This window comes from Pristiophorus japonicus, chromosome 16 (genome assembly GCF_044704955.1).
Source record: "Pristiophorus japonicus isolate sPriJap1 chromosome 16, sPriJap1.hap1, whole genome shotgun sequence".
In the NCBI taxonomy this organism is placed as follows: domain Eukaryota; kingdom Metazoa; phylum Chordata; class Chondrichthyes; family Pristiophoridae; genus Pristiophorus; species Pristiophorus japonicus.
The window spans coordinates 12,639,688-12,657,564 of record NC_091992.1 but is presented as its reverse complement, the minus strand read 5'-3'; the positions used below and the strand labels follow the sequence as shown (position 1 = coordinate 12,657,564).

Genomic DNA, 17,877 nt, shown 5'->3' with positions numbered 1-17,877 from the left:
CCCTCTCCCCCTCTCCGCCTCCCCCTCTCCCCTCTCTCCTGCCTCCCCCTCTCCCCCTCTCCCCCTCTCCGCCTCCCCCTCTCCCCTCTCCTCCTCCCCTCTCCCCTCTCCCCCTCTCCGCCTCCCCTCTCCCCTCTCCGCCTCCCCCTCTCCCCCTCTCCGCCTCCCCTCTCCCCTCTCCGCCTCCCCCTCTCCTCCGCCTCCTCCCTCCCTCTCCCCCTCCCTCCCCTCTCCCCCTCTCCGCCTCCCCTCTCCCCCTCTCCGCCTCCCCCTCTCCCCCTCTCCGCCTCCCCCTCTCCCCCTCTCCGCCTCCCCCTCTCTCCCCCTCTCCCCCTCCCCCTCTCGCTCCCCTCTCCGCCTCCCCCCCTCTCCCCTCTCCGCCTCCCCCTCTCCCCCTCTCCGCCTCCCCCTCTCCCCCTCTCCGCCTCCCCCTCTCCCCCTCTCCGCCTCCCCCTCTCCCCCTCTCCGCCTCCCCCTCTCCCCCTCTCCGCCTCCCCCTCTCCCCCTCTCCGCCTCCCCCTCTCCCCCTCTCCGCCTCCCCCTCTCCGCCTCCCCCTCTCCCCCTCTCCGCCTCCCCCTCTCCCCTCTCCGCCTCCCCCTCCCCCTCCGCCTCCCCCTCTCCCCCTCTCCGCCTCCCCCTCTCCGCCTCCCCCTCTCCCCCTCTCCGCCTCCCCCTCTCCCCCTCTCTGCCTCCCCCTCTCTGCCTCCCCCTCTCCCCCTCTCTGCCTCCCCCTCTCCCCCTCTCTGCCTCCCCCTCTCCCCCTCTCTGCCTCCCCCTCTCCGCCTCCCCCTCTCCCCCTCTCCGCCTCGCCCTCTCCCCCTCTCCGCCTCGCCCTCTCCCCCTCGCCCCCCCCTCCGCCTCGCGCTCTGTTTCCAATGGGACATAGATGTGATTAAATGCAAGAGATTTAGGACAGAGTTAATTTTAAGATTGTGTAGGAATGCTCCACAGAACCGTTACATGCACGTTACATTGGTGGGGGGGGAAGCAGAGTGAGACCAAGAAAAGGGGAGAAATAGAGGAAATATTCTGCACGCATGCATTTGTGTACTATTTGTTAGAGTCAAAAATCATGCTGGCAGTTCGGTTACTGCTGAGATTTTCTGGAAACTATTTGTGCTTCATTTGATGGCAGTCATTTAAATGGCCCCTGTAGGTTCACTTTTAAGTCCTGGACATACCGAGCTTGCTTGATTTCAGAGCTGAGTAATGCATTGGGTAAATCCTACATCCTTTCATGACGTCGGTCTCCAAGTTTGGTCGGCTGCTGGCACTAATGTTGCTGACCTCTTAACCTCCTATCTTCCTGTTTGACATATTTTAAGCCTTGTTGCAGCAGCTGTAGGATTCTTGGCATGTCACAAGCTTTGCCGGTCATAACACATTCCCACAAAGGGATGGAGGATCTGGTGGTGTTTCATGGAGAGCATATCTCTGAACTGGTTTGTTTGATGAGAGGTGTGGCCATCTTTGAGCAGGCAGGGTATGGTACAGCTGGTTTAAGAGTCACGTTTTGCAAAATGGTAATGACTGAGTATTTGTGATTAATGGTTCTTTTGTAATTGAAATGCAATGTAAAAGTTGTACATTTTTTAATGCCTTTTCAGTCCTGGCTAAAGTTGTCATTTCAGCACATTTCTTCTTCCGATGCCTTATTTTGCTATGCCTCCTTCATGTATATATGGAATATTAAACGGTTGCTGCCTACTAAATCTGATTGTGGATGAGGTAATAGTGTAAATCACAGGTTACATTTCGATAGTGGGCTGTAAAGCAGTTATTTTTTTTCATTGGTGTCAGCCGTGGCTCAGTGGGACACAGTGAGTCAGAAGGTTGTGGGATCAAGTCCCACGCCAGAGATTTGAGGCTATATGAATGAAAGTCTTTCTTTATATGATTCATTCTTGCCAAAGATCCTTAAAGTTCTGAAAGTATGAGGGGGGTTCTGCAGGTCTCTTTGTGGGTAAAATACCACCTGTACTGTATAGCTATTGGGTACCGTGTCTGGAAAGATTTTTTTTTAAACCTTGAAAAGTAAATTAAACCCAAGGGTAACCGTATCCTTTATTCTTCTCCACACTGGTTATTTGAAATGCTGCATAATTCTCTGTTCACCACACTCCAAACCCACTGCTTAATGAATGTGGGATGTGCAAGAGAACTTTTTCCTGTTGAGAATTATGGGTAAATGATAGAAAGAAAGAGAGACTTGCATTTATAGATCACACTTCACGACCACCAGACGGATGTCCCAAAGTGCTTTACAGCCAATGAAGTACTTTTTGAAGTGTAGTCACTGTTCTAATATCGGAAAATTATGACTCGCTTTTCTTTGTGAAACTTATCCACATAATGACTTCTGGCGAGAGGAAGAGAACGCAACTTGAGAAAAATTTGCAGCAATTAAATGGAGCGACAATATAAATATCATCCAGAGAAATAGAGGCCAATTTCAATGGACAATGTTTGCAAATGTAGCGGACTTTTTCGAGGTGTCACATACCACCTCCAGTGTTGTCCCAGCTGCGATTGGCATCTTACCATCTGATGGAAGGTAGCTGCTCCCAGGCCGCCACTCACCGCTCCTTTTAAGGCCCCGACTTGCCGCTGATGTTCCCACACAGGTCGGGGCCGCCACGCTGTTTAAAAGGAGCGGCGAGCGAGGGTCTGGGATCAGCGTGGTGGCCCCGACCTGCGTGGGAGCATCAATGGCAGGTCGGGGCAGGCCTTAAAAGGAGCGGCGAGCTTATGGCCTCGGAGCAGCGTGGTGACATACCACTACAGGGTACAGCGCGAGCCAGTCATATCCCAGGTCGGTGATTGGAGTGTGAGCAGGTACAGCAGGAGCGGTGAGGTCAGGGCGAGGGAGTGGCGAGAAACTGTAGAGTGATGTGATCGGGGCCCAGAAGAGGCATGGGCCCAGGGGCAGCACGGGCCAGCCCACACTGCGATATGTGTGCGCACTAAGTCCGTGCAGCAGAGCTGGTCTACAGTCGTCCTGGTTAACCCTTGCCACTGGACCAAGACCAAGCTCTGTCAAACCCGTGTGGTGGCTGGTGTGCAACGGCCACCTTATGTTTGAAAAAAAATCCACGCACATGCATTTTCCACCCTTCAATATGCAGTTCTGGACCTGGAATATTAGGTCCTTCATTAAAACACCTGTGAACTCATTGAACTTATCCCCTTTTGGCGCGGAAGCACGTCATCCTCATTCAAGGGGCCGCCTAAGAGAGAGAGAGGAAAAGGTAGCGTACAAATGTCACCCAGGACCCATATTTCAGCCCAATTCGTCCAATCCATCTCACTGCTGCTGCCCCTTGTCACAGGAAATGCACTAAATAACTTTGAATCATAAATCTTGCTGCACTGTAACAGATGGTATGTTGCTTTGGATCAAGGTGGTGAGCACAGCTTAAAATCTGAAACAGTTCTGAGTCAATCCTGTTGCGCAGTCAGTGGCATGATTCAACATCCAGGGCTACAGTGGCATACAGTTCTTCAGTTACAAAATCTTAGACTACCCCAAAAGAACTGTCTTTTAGATTGAGATTGTAAGCACTCGCAAGACTTGGGTAACACAATCGACCCTGCCCCCCGGGTCCTATTAAGTAGCCCTTATTGTTGCTGGCCTGCAAATTTGAAGGGAAATAAATCTCAAACATAAAATTCGTACTTGCAGCCAATTCCCGGGACTATGTTCATTGGGCTGTATTTGTCGCTTTTACTGTGCCCTCTTTTTTTTTGATTTTCAGGAATAAAACTGCAGTAACACTTTCTCAAAACATATTCCTTTAAGTCGTCAATTATTGTACTATTGATGATCTTCAGCAAGAGTTGGATGTGCTGCTTGGTCAGTGCTTAGTTTAGTTGCTATGTTTGAGCAAACCTGGGTTTGCTGCTGATTAGCTTTCTAATTGTTCACACCTATTTGCTCACTGAATAAGTTATATATTATTCATTTGTAGGTTACAGGAGCTGGCTTTGTGCTCGGAAGACAGTACAGACGTCAATGACATCGAATTAATACAGCACATTAATGTGGATTGCACAAGACTCAAGCGATTGTTGCAAGGTAAAGTGCATTTAGGTGTTTTTTACTCTTTTTTTCAGGGTTAAATATCTTTGCACTTTCAGAAACTAAACTTCCTCTCCTGCTTTTTCCTCCTGCCTCAATGTTTTTAAATTTTGAAAGTGAAGCCTCAAGGCTTCAGACCATATGTGGATACCATTACTGGAAATAATACCGTTGGATGAGGTCAGAAACCAGAGGCATGAGCAAGAAATGGGCTTTCTTTGAAGGCAGTATGGGAGATAGCAAGGTGAATGGGATTTAGCAGATGTTCCACAGGCTATCTGGTGCAATGACTGAAAGATCAACGATCGAGCAGTAGGGTGGGTGCAGTCATCTAGACTTTGAGAAATGCCAGGTGCATGCACGTGTGTATGGAACTTGGTCTGAGCGAGGACTTCAGGTGTGTAGTTTGTAAGGATGGAGGTGGAGAGACTGATGAGAGACATTTTCAAAAAAGCGATGATGTAGGTTTGGGTTTCTGCAATGGAGAGAATGAGATGACGGCATAAGCAGCCAATTCTCTACAGATGAAAGGAGGAGATTGTGGCAGTGGACTGAATGTGGGATAGAAATCCGAACACTGACTGAAGTTTTACGCCACTTGTTTCATTCTGAGCAAGCAGCTAAAGAGATCATGTCTGTCCTCTTGGGTGACAATAGTAAAATGCGTTTGTGCAGTCTGAATCTATGGAAGTTTGATGTTTCACTGCAATATCGCAATTGAAGTAAATTGGCAATCCCACTGACAATTGACTAATGTGCAGTATGGGAAATGAAAGAGGTCACGTTGGTGCAGTGTTTGTGGAAAGCACTCTGTCTGTGGATGGGTCTGTTTCAGTGTGCAGTGTGGGGAGATATCTATTATTATTTGTGCAACATTGCTGAGTCTGATGTGAGAGAGCTTGAGGATTAGCTGGTAATACAACAATTTGCTTCCTTTGCCCTAAAATGGACAGGAGTTCTGTTTTCTTTTGAAGGTGGGGACGAGATATTAAATCATTGGGTGGACATTATGCTTCAGACAGGCAAGTGTATGAAAAGCACGAGTAACAAAGTTCTAAGACTTGGGTACAGCTGGGCAGCAGCTGCCCAGTGGTGGTAATCTTGAGCACCTCGAAGTGAGGTAGGGAGCGAACGCTTCATTAACATTATAACAAGCTTACAAAGACCAGTTTAAAAGGCAGCAACAAAAGCTATATAAAGCTCTACAAAAGTTTGCAATTTCCGCAGGGTTTCTCCCGATCGTCTGCCTTCATACAGCATCTCCAGGGTTTCCTTGGCTCTTCCACCAAAGTTGCAGTGGATACTTTGGGGAAACCTATGCAGAAATTCAATCCCTGTGACTTTTTCCACATCAGAGGAGAAGTTTGAAGGCCTGAGCAGGGAGATTAGAGGGAGTGTTGAAGCTATTGATGGCCCTAGTAAGTCTCTATGGAATTTGGTCTGTCTGAAGTTGACATTGACTACAAGTAAGTGGTCCAAATGTTTGAAAGAGAATAGGAGATGCACAATATTGCTCTTGTTCATGGTCATGCACACATTTGGGATAAACATGGAAATTTGAATATTCATGTATAAAGTGATTTTAAACTTGGCTCAACTTTTTTTGAAATGAGTGATGGATCTGTTTCTGTACCAGCTCAAATACCAATGTAGTATTTTTAAAGCATCCTACGTATCACCTATGCAGAACAATTGCTTGATGTGAGCAGAATGCGGTTAAGGGTGGGAACAAACTGGTTCTTGAGGGATAATAGTTGAGCTGTGTGTAACATGGAGGGAAATGGCAGGATTAACTTGCCTTTAACTCGAGCTGTTGGCAGTGTTGGGTCTGTGTGCATGTGGGGTATATGTCAGTCCTGCTCCTTTTCTGTGTCACTTGTCACTGCCTCTGTTTTACACGTTAGTGCCTTTCATTAAAACAAGAGGTTGTGTTACAGTGAAGCAGTCTATTGTGCCAAAGGTTGGCGGTTCATCCAGCCTTGGAGTTCTTGCTCTGCTGTTGTTTGAGGGGCTAAGGAGGATGCTTTGTGTTTCCGGTAGGGAGATGGGGAAGGTGAGTCAATTGGGATGCCTCCCTTGAACTTCTTTGAGGCCCTTGAAAGGACGTGACCGAGAACTGGAAGCTGGTTGCCTACCTGACCCCTCTATTGTGGTTAAAACGTGGCAAAGGGAGGAGACAAATGGTGCATGCATTTAATGATGGGGTGGGTGGAGGAGAATATTCCAAGTCAATGAAGTGCTCGATTTAATAACTTGGAACTCAGAATGTAGAATGCACAATTAATCCTTTAACCTAAACAAGTGTATACCCTCCTTGAACTTAGCCCTGTTCATTCTATTTCCCAAATATTTACCACTTCATTTTTTCCGGGATTTGTTCCAAATGGTCCAGGAAAAAAAACCTAATGAAACCCTTTTATTTGCTACAGAGACGGTCTTTAAATTCAAATCACTGAAAAAGGCAGCTCAGTTGGCAGTCATAAACAGTCTTGAAAAGGTAAGCGTGACTTTGCATTTTGCCACTAATCATCTGGTGGACATCTGATGGATGCAGGAAGATAATTTGAGTGATGGTTCATCTGTGTACAACAATTGAAGCATTCCAAAATTGCGCACACATCTGTTCACTGCTGAATCCATGGAATTATAGCCCTGTTTCAACAAAATGTGTGGGGGTGCTTATGATAAATGTTTTTTTTAACATCTTGGAAGTTTAGATCCATAATTGTCTTGGTCACCTTAAGAAACTTGGAAGACTTAAACCGTCTGGTGCATGTAAAAGATCCCACGGCACTATTTCAGAGAAGAGCTGGCACTTTCCTGTAGTGTTTTGGCCAATATTTATCCCTCAATCAACATCACTAAAATAGATTATCCGGTCATTATCACATTGCTGTTTGTGGGGGATTGCTGTGTTCTTCCCACATTACAACAATGATTACACTTCAAAAGCACTTCCTTGACGGTAAAGCGCTTTTGGACGTCCTGAAGTTGTGAAAAGCGCTATATAAATCAGTGTCTTTTTTTCTGTCATAGTCCCTGGAATAGACAGCAGGAAACTTTGATCAGTGTTTCTGCTCCTTTAAAGCCTGTCTGGGAAACTGCACCTTTATGTGCATCTGTCCTCATGTCTTTTTCCCATTCTTATCTCACTTCTCTTTCTCCCCCCCCCCCCCCTTCCCTCCCCCACTTTCCCTTTCCCATCCTCCTATCCGGATATTCTTTGTACATGAGGTGTCCCATAAAGAAGTGCAGTTGAAAGCTGTTGAAAATCTGTACTGATGCATCCACTGGGTTTGAATGTCAGCCAGGGCTGGGTCTTGAGCTGTGTGGTTTAAAAGAGAGCAGTGATGTTGGTCTATACGGGATGAAAAGTTTTCATGTTTTTCAAAAGGCAGCATTTGTGTTTTTAAATATCGATAGAACATTGCACATTAATGCATTTAATTTGTTAGAGCAAACTTTACGGCACAAGTGAACCATGAAATGAAGCTTTCAGAATTGCAAAACAGACCCAGTTGTCAGCTGATTCAGATGCAATATCTTACACGTGATTTCTAATTCAATCGTTTTGTTTAAAGTTGAAGTACTTACAAAATGTGATAAATTGTTTAACCTCTAGGCGTTTTGGAATTGGGTGGAAAGTTATCCAGACGAGTTCACCATGCTGTATCAGAGACCCCAGCCTGACCTAGCAGGTAAGTGATGCTAAAAATGACAACTGCCATTAGTGCTGGAATGGAAGCAACAGTACATGTTTGTGCTGGGGAGGGATATTCATGCAGTGTTTGCTAAAACTTGTATTTTCCTTGGATATTGTAGTGGTTGTGTTTACTTGTATTTAGACCTCAGTGGATTCTTTGTGAAGCAGTACCCTTATTATAAGCGTAAATGAGTAGTGACAGTCAGGCCCATGTGGGTAGATTTCAACTTTGGCCAATTATTTTTAGTAAAATCTGAAAGGCATAAGAAGTACTTGGAGAATTATTCATTTTACTTTTATTGTGATTTATGGTAAACAAATGGTGAAGTAAAAATAACTGACTAGAAAGTACAACATGCTTGCATTCATCAGCACAAGGAATGCAACAGTCGAAAGAGAGGGCTCGCTCCCGGGGCAGGGCAGTGAATGCGGTTTTGTCAGCATCTCCCATATTCTGAGAGAACACACATTTAAAAAGAAATAAAGTGTTATATAGTGCCTTACAATATTGAAATATCTCAGTGCATCACACAATAGATTACATTTGGAGTGCAGTGACTGATGTAAGGCTAAAAGCTGATGGGTTAGTGCTCACTTGCCTGATAGTTCGATATCAATCATGTGGTATTGCAGTGTATTCGTCCACAGACAGCTGGAGATTGCTGATAAACAGTTAATAAAAATGAAGAAAAACAGTAGGTTTATATTTACTCTCTTGCTAAGAAAATTAAATTGTAATAATGAATTCCTATTTGCTCGATATCCAATAGGGTATTAGATTTGTTCTCTTCCTTCAAGAAGAAAAGTGCACATGTCTGGTCCAATAAAATGTTACAGTTTTATATCATTGATTCCTGCCACAGACGGAAGTGCATTCAAGGCACTGAACGTGTTCATGCATGCTGTCCCCTCATAACTCATCCACTCCAAACAGTTCTACCCAAGTATTAATATTCCTCTGCAGTCCCATGTGGTTTGAGTGCATCCATTGCATTTACCACTGATGACTTAAACAGGTGCTGTAGATCTACGGGATGTGGAGCAGTTGTGGAATGTCTGGGTTTTAATCAAATAAATTGTACTGCTCTCCAAGAAATGTCTACGTGCTTCTATTGAACAATGACTTTATTTTTAGATAAAGGAACATTTTGAGTATGTACAGTCAACTCATATTTTCTCATTTTATATTAAAAAAAAATATTTCATTTAGACTGGCTGGTTTATTAGCTTTGCTACCAGCACAGTCCATATCACTTGGATGTATTCTCACTGTTTGCACTCCTTTTCTCTCTGCCCCTCCCACCTCTCCACTGCACAAAATAAAAGATTGTTCGGAGAAGCTGTTTGACCTTGTGGATAGCTTTGCTGAAAGCGCCAAACGGAAAGCAGCGGTATGGCCTTTGCAGATCATCCTCCTCATCCTGTCTCCTGACATTCTGCAGGACATCTCTAAGGAAGTAGTTGAAGAAAGCAAAATGAACAAGGTAATTTTAATTTCTCCCATCTTCAAGATGTTGACACCTTGCCGCAAGCAACAGTCCCTTGGGTGTTGCTTGGTTGCCCCATCTCTGGTGCCTCAAGCAAACTGCAATTACTCATTTGTGAGCCTTGTTGGTGCATGTCAGAAGGCTGTTTAACCGTAGAAGACATTGCAACTAAGTACGGTTCTGTTTTCATTTGGCGTCCATGTGGGCACGCTTCTAGCAGGGATCAGTGGATAGTGATCAGGAGCAAGAATCCTGGTTAACTTTCCACCACCACCAGACTGAAATTGGTCAACTCTGGTTGGACTGAGGATCAAGCCCAGGGCCTACTTGGCTAGTGTGTGTTCACTACATGAAGTCCATGTCCTAGTTGGTCAGTATGGATCATATAAACTAAGTGATCCATCAGAGGAGCTCACCACAAATTCCTTTCTGCCATATTCTGCTGTTGGAAAAAATCCTGAAAGACAGGATAAATCTACATTTGGAAAGGCAAGGATTAATTAGGGACAGTCAGCACGGATTTGTTCAGGGAGGATCGTGTTTGACTAACCTGATTGAATTTTTTGAGGAGGTAACCAGGAGGGTCGATGAGGATAGTGTGTACGATGTGTATATGGACTTGAGCAAAGCTTTTGAGAAGGTCCCACATGGTAGACTGGTCATGAAGGTTAAAGCCCATGGGATCCAGGGCAAAGTGGCAAGTTGGATCCCAAATTGGCTTAGAGGTAGAAAGCAAAGGGTGATGGGTGTTTCCAGTGGGGTTCTGCAGGGCTCAATACTGGCCCCTTTGCTTTTTGTGGTATACATCAATGATCGAGATTTGAATACAGGGAGTATGATTAAGAAGTTTGCAGATGACACTAAAATTGGTTGTGTGGTTGATAATGAAGAGGAAAGTCATGGACTGCAGGAGGATATCAATCTACTGGTTAGGTGGGCAGAGCAGTGGCAAATGGCATTTAATTCAGAGAAGTGTGAGGTAATGCACTTTAGGAGGGCTAATAAGGAAAGGGTATACACATTAAGCAGTAGGCCACTTAAAAGTGTAGATGAACAAAGGGACCTTGGAGTGCTTGTCCACAGATCCCTGAAAGTAGTAGGCCAGGTGGATAAGGTGGTTAAGAAGGCATACGGAATGCTTGCCTTTATTGGCGGAGGCACAGAATACAAGAACAGGGAGGTTATGCTTAAATTGTAATACTTTGGTTAGGCCACAGCTGGAGTACTGTGTGCAGTTCTGGTCGCCGTATTGTAGGAAGGATGTGATTGCACTGGAGAGGGTGCAGAGGAGATTTACGACGATGCTGTCTGGAATGGAGAATCTTAGCAATGAGGACAGATTGAATAGGCTGAGTTTCTCATTGGAACAGAGAAGGCTGAAGTGACCTTTTTGAGGGGCCTGGATATAGTGGATAGCAGGGGCCTATTTCCCTTGGTGGAGGGGTCAATTATGAGGGGGCATAGTTTTAAGGTGGTTGGTGGAAGGTTCAGAGAGGATTTAAGGGGAGGCTTCTTCACGCAGAGGGTTGTGGGGGTCTCAAACTCGCTGCCTGGAAGGGTGATGGATGCAGAAACCCTCACCACATTTAAAAGGAGCTTGGATGGACATTTGAAGTGCCATAACCTGCAGAGTTACGGACCTAGAGCTGGTAAGTGGGATTAGACTGGATAACCTCTTGGCTGGCTCAGATATGCTGGCAAGTGCTGCAGGGAAATCAGATACGGTCAGGACTAATTTCAATTGCCTGGATGGGTCGGAGAGGAATTTTCCCAGATTTTTTTCCCCCCCAATTGGCCTGGGTTTTTATCTGGTTTTTGCCTCTCCCAGGAGATCACATGGTTCCGGTTGGGGTGGAGTGTCGAATGTTTCAGTATAAGGGGTGTCGCATTTGTGTGAGACACGATGGGCTGTAATGGCCTCCTTCTGCACTGTAAATTCTATGTTTCTGTGATTCTATATTGCCTGGATTTATGAGCCATTTTTTTGGCATGTTATCAAGCCCAAGATGAAACAACAAATTTCATTTTCTCATTAGCTAATTTTGTGTCTTGATCACCGGACACCAGTTTCTGGGGGAAAGAGTCATTTTCCCCTGCCCCTGCCCTCTTACACCACACTCTTTAAAAATAGCATGCCGAGTACAACACAATAAAAGCACATTCTTGTTGCAGAACATTTGTGCAGCATCGACTCTACAATCCCCACAATGTTTCCTGGATGAAAGTATATTGCTGTGGACACACTGAGCAGAGGCCTTGCCGTTCACATAAAAAGAGGGGAACGTTGGAGGGTGAGCCTTCCCCAGCAATTTGGCACTGAGCGGCCATTTGCAAAGCTGTACAGGCCTGCCTGTGGGTTGTTTGCTCCACAGATGTAGATGAACACTCGAGGGGAAGGAAGGAAAAAGCAAGCGCGACTGGGGAAAGATGTGTTTCATTTTTGGCAGCGCTGTATTAGAAAATGTTGCAGCCCTCAGAATGAGTTTAACTGCAATTCATGCCTTAAAAGACGATTGATTAAAGCTCCTACTATGATACCCAGTAATGTTTTTCTTTTTTACAGCCTCGAACTTGTGACAGTTCAACTATACCATCCATCCTAGTTCTTTCTCTGAATGAAGTTGTGCAATTGATTTCTAATCATGGTAGTGATTTTTGCTGCAAATCTCTCGACCAGTTGGGAATTAAACATAATCTTTCAGCTGTTGGATTTTTCATTCAAATTCAGTCCGGTCTGGAGTGAAAAACCAGTGCTCTAACCCGCTGTTAGTACATGGACAGTGGAGACTCATCCTGAGGACCTGGTGGTGTGAGCAAACAAGGTCCCCCATGTGCCGAGATTTAAAGAAAACGTTGCCCTTGTACCTTTTGCGCACATTTTGCTTCCTGTTTTAAACTGTACCTTCAACGAGCAAAGGTATTCTGTATCTTTGCTGTTGTCAGAATGACTAAACATCGAGAGAGCAGTTGCATGCTGAGTCACTGGTGGCAGTTTCTTGCATAATGATGACTAACATGTATACGTGATCATATGCTCATTGCCACCTATGAAAACACTAGAGCTTATGGGATCATTTTCTGCTATGGTCTGTTGGAATTTTAGAAATATCAGTTCTGAATTTTCTCAATCTCTTTTTTTCTCTTTTTTTCCCTCTTCTCGCCTGCGCTCGCCCCCTTACCCTCTCGTCCGCGCTAGCCCCCCCCTCCCCCGCGCTCGCGCCCCCCTCAGCCGTGCTCGCCTCCCCTCTCGCCCGCGCTCGCTCGCCTCCCCCCGCTCTCGCCCCCCCGTCTCGCTCACCCCCCCTGCCTCTCTCGCCCGCGCTCGCCCCCCCCAGCCCCTCTCGCCCCCCCCAGCCCCTCTCGCCCCCCCCCCGCCCCTCTCGCCCCTCTCGCCTGCGCTCGCCGGCTTCCCCCCCTCCCTCCACCGTGTTCTCCTTTGCACACAATCCTGCTCCGCTCCCTTCCCTTTCCCCACTTCAGTAATAAAAACATTAACAGTGTGTCATCAGTCTTTCGAGGTAGAATCGGAATGATTTTTCAGTTCTTTGGCCAAAACCAGTTTCTGTGTAAAAGAAATGTCACCTTCATTTCCTTTTTTGTTACTATTTCAAATGTCAATTTTTTTAAAATTCTTCTCAATGCCAACTTTCTGTTCTCTCCTGAAGCTAATACAGTTGAATTTATCCACACTTCGAGCAAAAGTCTCTAAATAGCTATCTGAAGCATTAACCCTGACCGCATTGCTCCCTCTCTTCCTTGCCTGGGATACCAAGGCAGGTTACAGTGTTGTCACTGCTTCCATGGCTGAGATTGGTTAACTCTGTGTAGGTAAGGGATCAGTGATGCACGGTCCTTGTGGATTGAGAGTTCAGCTATTGCGAGGGAATGGCATTTGGTATCTTCCGCTTCCGAAGTTGAAACAAAGCTATAGTAGTGTGGGACTCTGTCAGGATCGTGTTAGCATATGCCCATCTCCAGAACTGGCATTTGGCCAGAGTTATGGTCCAGGATAACTTTTTAAAAGAAGAGGGACCTTTAAGCGAATGTGCTTTTGGCTGGAAGTCCAATTTATTCCGATTGGCTTCCACAGAAAAAAATTCTCCAAGATATAACTGACCTGACCGTTCCCACAATGTACCCATCAAATATAGTTTAACATAAACTTAACCAAACAACAATTCAGGGAAAAGAAAATGATAATCCCATCGTCCAATTATTCTCACTCTTTCCCCTTCTACCCCAGCTTCAAATACATGGGCTGACATGCCCCCCCTCCAATAGTTTGTGGCCCAGTTTGCCCAGCTGATCTGATATCGAAGGGCCGAATGGCCTACTCCACCTATTTTCTATGATATTCCGAGCCAAGCAGCAACAATCCACACTGAATTCTTTCGTAATGTCTCGGCTTCAGTTTTGACTTGTATTTTTTTTTTCCTCTTGTAATGGATCTGACGCAAGGTTAAAGAAGGTGGGATTTCAAATGAATAGAAGCTGCACGCTTTGAATTATGTTGTCTCAACGCTGTCTTCCTAATCTTTGTACAGAAGCTGTTCCTGGATAACTTAAAGAAAGCACTTGCTGGTCATGGTGGCAGTCGGCAGCTGACGGAAAGTGCTGCGATAGCCTGTGTTAAACTGTGCAAGGCCTCCACGTACATCAGCTGGGAGGACAACTCTGTCATCTGCTTTCAGGTTCAGTCCATGGTTGTAGATCTAAAGGTATGGAATTGCTTCTACATGTCTAAATTTGCTGAAGAAGCACCAATGGCAAAGTATTTAATAACATAATTAGAACTACTTAATTTCTCAACTTCCGGCTAAATAAATGAAGATTGGATGATGCTAAGCTTGGGCTTTGAGGAAGGGTAGACTGAAGGAGGTAACTGCTACTCCAGTTTGGGGAAAAAGATGGTGTAATTTGTCTTGATTCTTCACCAATGTTTCTCAGTATAAGTTGAAAAATAGATCCTGCCAGGTTAGTTGGTGCAGCTCGTTTGTGCTGTATCATGGAAGTCAAAGACATAGGTTCTTGCCTGCGATTCCTAACGGGTTCCCAGTCTCCGGGTGTTTGTGGAAATAGCAAGCTGGAGAGTTTTTAACTCTAAGGGAAGATCACTATTCTGCCTTCAGCAGTTCCTGGGTAAAGATGGGCATTGACCGTCCTGGGGGACAGGCCCCCCCCCTGCCCCTCTTTCTTGACTAGGGTGTAAGTGGACCTGACTAGGAAGAGAAAAAAATTAACGGGAGTTTTTAAAAACACGGATCACCTAGCCTCTCTTCTGACAAATTTTAGGTAAGGCATCAATTGAGGATGGTCGTTAACTCACGTGATATTCCTCAAGTATTCTTCTGTCTGAAAACCAAAAGCCAGGAGGTGTCACAGTGTGAGCCTAATGTGAGCCTGTCACCCCTGTGTTCAGCCAGGTGATGTCACAATGCATCATTCACTGTTGATTGCCAAGGCGTTAGAGTACAGATTGCAGGTTGAATGTGTTGTGGCTGTTCTGATATGCAGTGGATTGGTTTTGTGTAATTAACGATGTAAACTCCCATGGGTTTGCTAAATACCTTACTGACAAGATTTCACAAAGTGGTCTGAGGACATTGCTCGGGCACTTAACCTGCACACCGTTCGGTTGCATTGAGCCACTCTCCATAATCACAAAATTTAAAGGCCCCGTGACAAACCTACCCCCCAGAAGTTTCCATGTTCCCAACATATTCTGATTTAGTGCTACAGAAGTTTTCTTAAATGTTTAAAAAAAACAATATTGCTTTTCATTTAAAAAAAAATAACCGGACTGTCCACCATTCCCAAATAGAGTGGGCAGGGATTAAAACAGAAAATACTGCAAATGCTCAGCAAGTCAGGCAGCATCTGTGGAGAGAGAAACAGAGTTAATGTTTCAGGTCGATGACCCTTCGTCAGAAAATCTGGTCCTAGACTTCAACCAAAGGCACCCTGACCTGAATCCTGGGTAGTGTCTTTAAAGACAGATAAATAGTGACTGTTCCTCCAAACCTCTCTCCCTCCACCCCACCATACGTCTTTGTAGCGAGGAAGCAACTGGCATCTATTTACTAACATGGTTTCGAGGCAAGGTTGCCCTGCCTCTCATCCCTCCCCCTTCATATTGGGTATACGTAAACATGGACTTGCATCCCACTTCTCTGTGGCAAGTGTCCTATTTAATTGGATAAATAAATATAACCAAGGTTTCTGATTTTAGGTTTAAACTCAAAATGGATTATCTAAAATTAGAGTTTAACCAATTAAACTCTTAAGACGTCAGTGCCTGCTTGATCCAAGTCTGAAGTGACGCACACAGCCACTTTTTTTGTTTGATACTGGAAGCATCATCTCTCTGTACCGTCAGTCAAGACTGACCTAGATGGCTAGCTCATGTAAGGCAGCTGAATGAAGTTTCTTGGGGCAGAAGGTCAACACCTTCAGGCAATGCAGGCAATGATGCAGTCTGATTCCTTTTAACAGGATACTTTGTGGAGACAGTTGGATGAATTTTACTGGTTATTCCTTCCAGAATTGTTCTGATTAAATCCAGAGCTGTTTGAAAACTTTATATTTGATCTAAATCCAGAAAACAAAGCAAACTCCAAAATCAAAAGGACTACTAATCAGAGTTCAGCATAGCAGTGAGGGAGTACTTGATATTGCATTTTCTTTCTCCTTTTTAATGTTTTTTGGTTTTAGCAGGAATTTTTAAATTGATCAGAAAACTAAACTCTTTGTTTAATAAACTTTATCTGATAACTGCGTTACATTTATTATATCTATCATTCTTTGTCTCAGTAATTCCTTTGCTCTGTTGTTATTTCTCAGGCCCTGTTGTTTAATCCTAGCAAGCCTTTCTCCAGAGGCGCTGGCAGCCAGAGTGCCGATGTGGATCTCATGATAGACTGTTTTGTTTCCTGTTTTCGCATCAACCCGCATAACAATAATCACTTCAAGGTATCTAACTATAACTATGCTTCAATTTTGCTTTAGGAAAGTTTTAATTTTTTGTGTTTTCTGTGTTGCACATATTTTAGGACATGGTTATCCAAAGAGTCTATACAAATTATATTAATCCTTTGACATTAGTATGAAGATTCCCTGGGGAAAAAAAGGTGATTTTACACCACGGGGTGGAGGGGGGGGGGGGGCGGTTTTAACATGAGCCTGCTGCGTATTACAGTTAACTTTCTGATGATGGAAACGAGCTGGTTATCCAGTTTGTATTTTGATATTTCATTAGTATTCGCAGGCTGATGATCCCTGCAGGTGTTTCTGTGCATGCACAGAACTCTGCGTCATCATCTTATCCCCCGTCCTCCTCTCACTGCCACACTCGTGTTGCAGGCAGTGTGACCATGACAGTCAGCTCACAATCCTCTGGGACATGTGCCTATGGATTTGAGCTGCTTTAGTGTGGTGCAATTAGGGAATTACGGAGGGATGATTTATGCTAGTATAGGAACGATGGGAATAGGAGTAGACTGTTCCGCTCCTCGTAGCTGCTCCTTCATTCAGTTAGATTCGGGAGCTATAAATGAAACCGTATATGTCACATACTCCTGGACAGATGGTTCAAATGTCAGTTCCTCGGTAAGTAAGAACAGCTGAGAACAGAACTTAAAAAAAATTATTATTATTTATTCTTGGGATGTAGTTATTGCTGTCAACACTGTTTATTGTCCACCATTGTTGCTCTGAGAAGATGGTGGATGCTCTCTCGCGATTGTTTGTGCAACTGGTGAGTGTGCAACTCACTACTACACGATGTGGTTGATGTGATTAACATAGATGCATTTATGAGGACGCTAGAGAAGTACATGAGGGGGAAAAAAGGAATGGAAGGATATGTTGATGTGTGAGATGAAGTAAGGTTGGGAGGAGGCTTGTGCGGAGCATAAACACCGGCAATAGCCTGTTTCTGTACAGTAAATTCTATGAAATTGAACAGCTTGCTAGGCCACTCCAGAGGGCATTAAGAGTTAACCGCAGAGTGTGGACTAGAGCAGTGTTGTCCAATATATCAATCATTAGCCACATGTGGCTAACTGGGAATCCAGATATTGCTAATTGTATTTTTCATTGCTAAATTTAAAAAAACGAGTAATTGATGATGTCGCTGGGCATGTAATCTCATTATATTGCCATCACTTATGCATGTGCACTTAACTTTTTGTGCGTTTGGTGAAATGATGAGGTGAAAAATAGAAGAGCGCAAGTGTTTTTTGATCAATTCTTTACTTCCTTCAATACTGAATGCTGCTAGATGTTTAGTAATTATAAACATGTGAAGCACATTTAGCTGTATTCTATTTTGATAATGGTCCTGTGAAGCACCTTGGGGCGTTTTATTATGTTAAAGGTGCCATATAAATATAAGTTGTTATTGTGAGTGTATGGCAGGCATTGTCTTCTAAAATTAGTGCATGTGGCTAATAGTGTGACTGTAGTCACACCTGTTGAGCACAGTGACAGGTTCTCCAGAAACATGAACTGGACGGGTTTTTCATCAATCTAGCAATTTCCACGGCCATTTTCCTGCTGATGGTGTGTAAATGACCAGATTTATTGAAGTTGATTGCCAAACTTGCCATGG

The 17,877-nt window shown here is 44.7% G+C and overlaps 1 protein-coding gene across 7 annotated transcripts in view; it reads left to right on the top strand.

Moving 5' to 3' along the window:
• The window catches only part of nf1a (neurofibromin 1a), a 321,789-nt gene that overhangs the window by 74,011 nt on the left and 229,901 nt on the right, over window positions 1–17,877 (top strand). For all 7 annotated transcript variants that reach the window (XM_070856992.1, XM_070856995.1, XM_070856993.1 and 4 more), the window contains exons 5-10: window positions 3,970–4,076; window positions 6,509–6,576; window positions 7,702–7,777; window positions 9,109–9,266; window positions 13,814–13,987; window positions 16,110–16,238. In XM_070856992.1, the coding sequence (XP_070713093.1) occupies window positions 3,970–4,076; window positions 6,509–6,576; window positions 7,702–7,777; window positions 9,109–9,266; window positions 13,814–13,987; window positions 16,110–16,238 (712 nt within the window). The remainder of the gene's footprint in view (window positions 1–3,969; window positions 4,077–6,508; window positions 6,577–7,701; window positions 7,778–9,108; window positions 9,267–13,813; window positions 13,988–16,109; window positions 16,239–17,877) is intronic.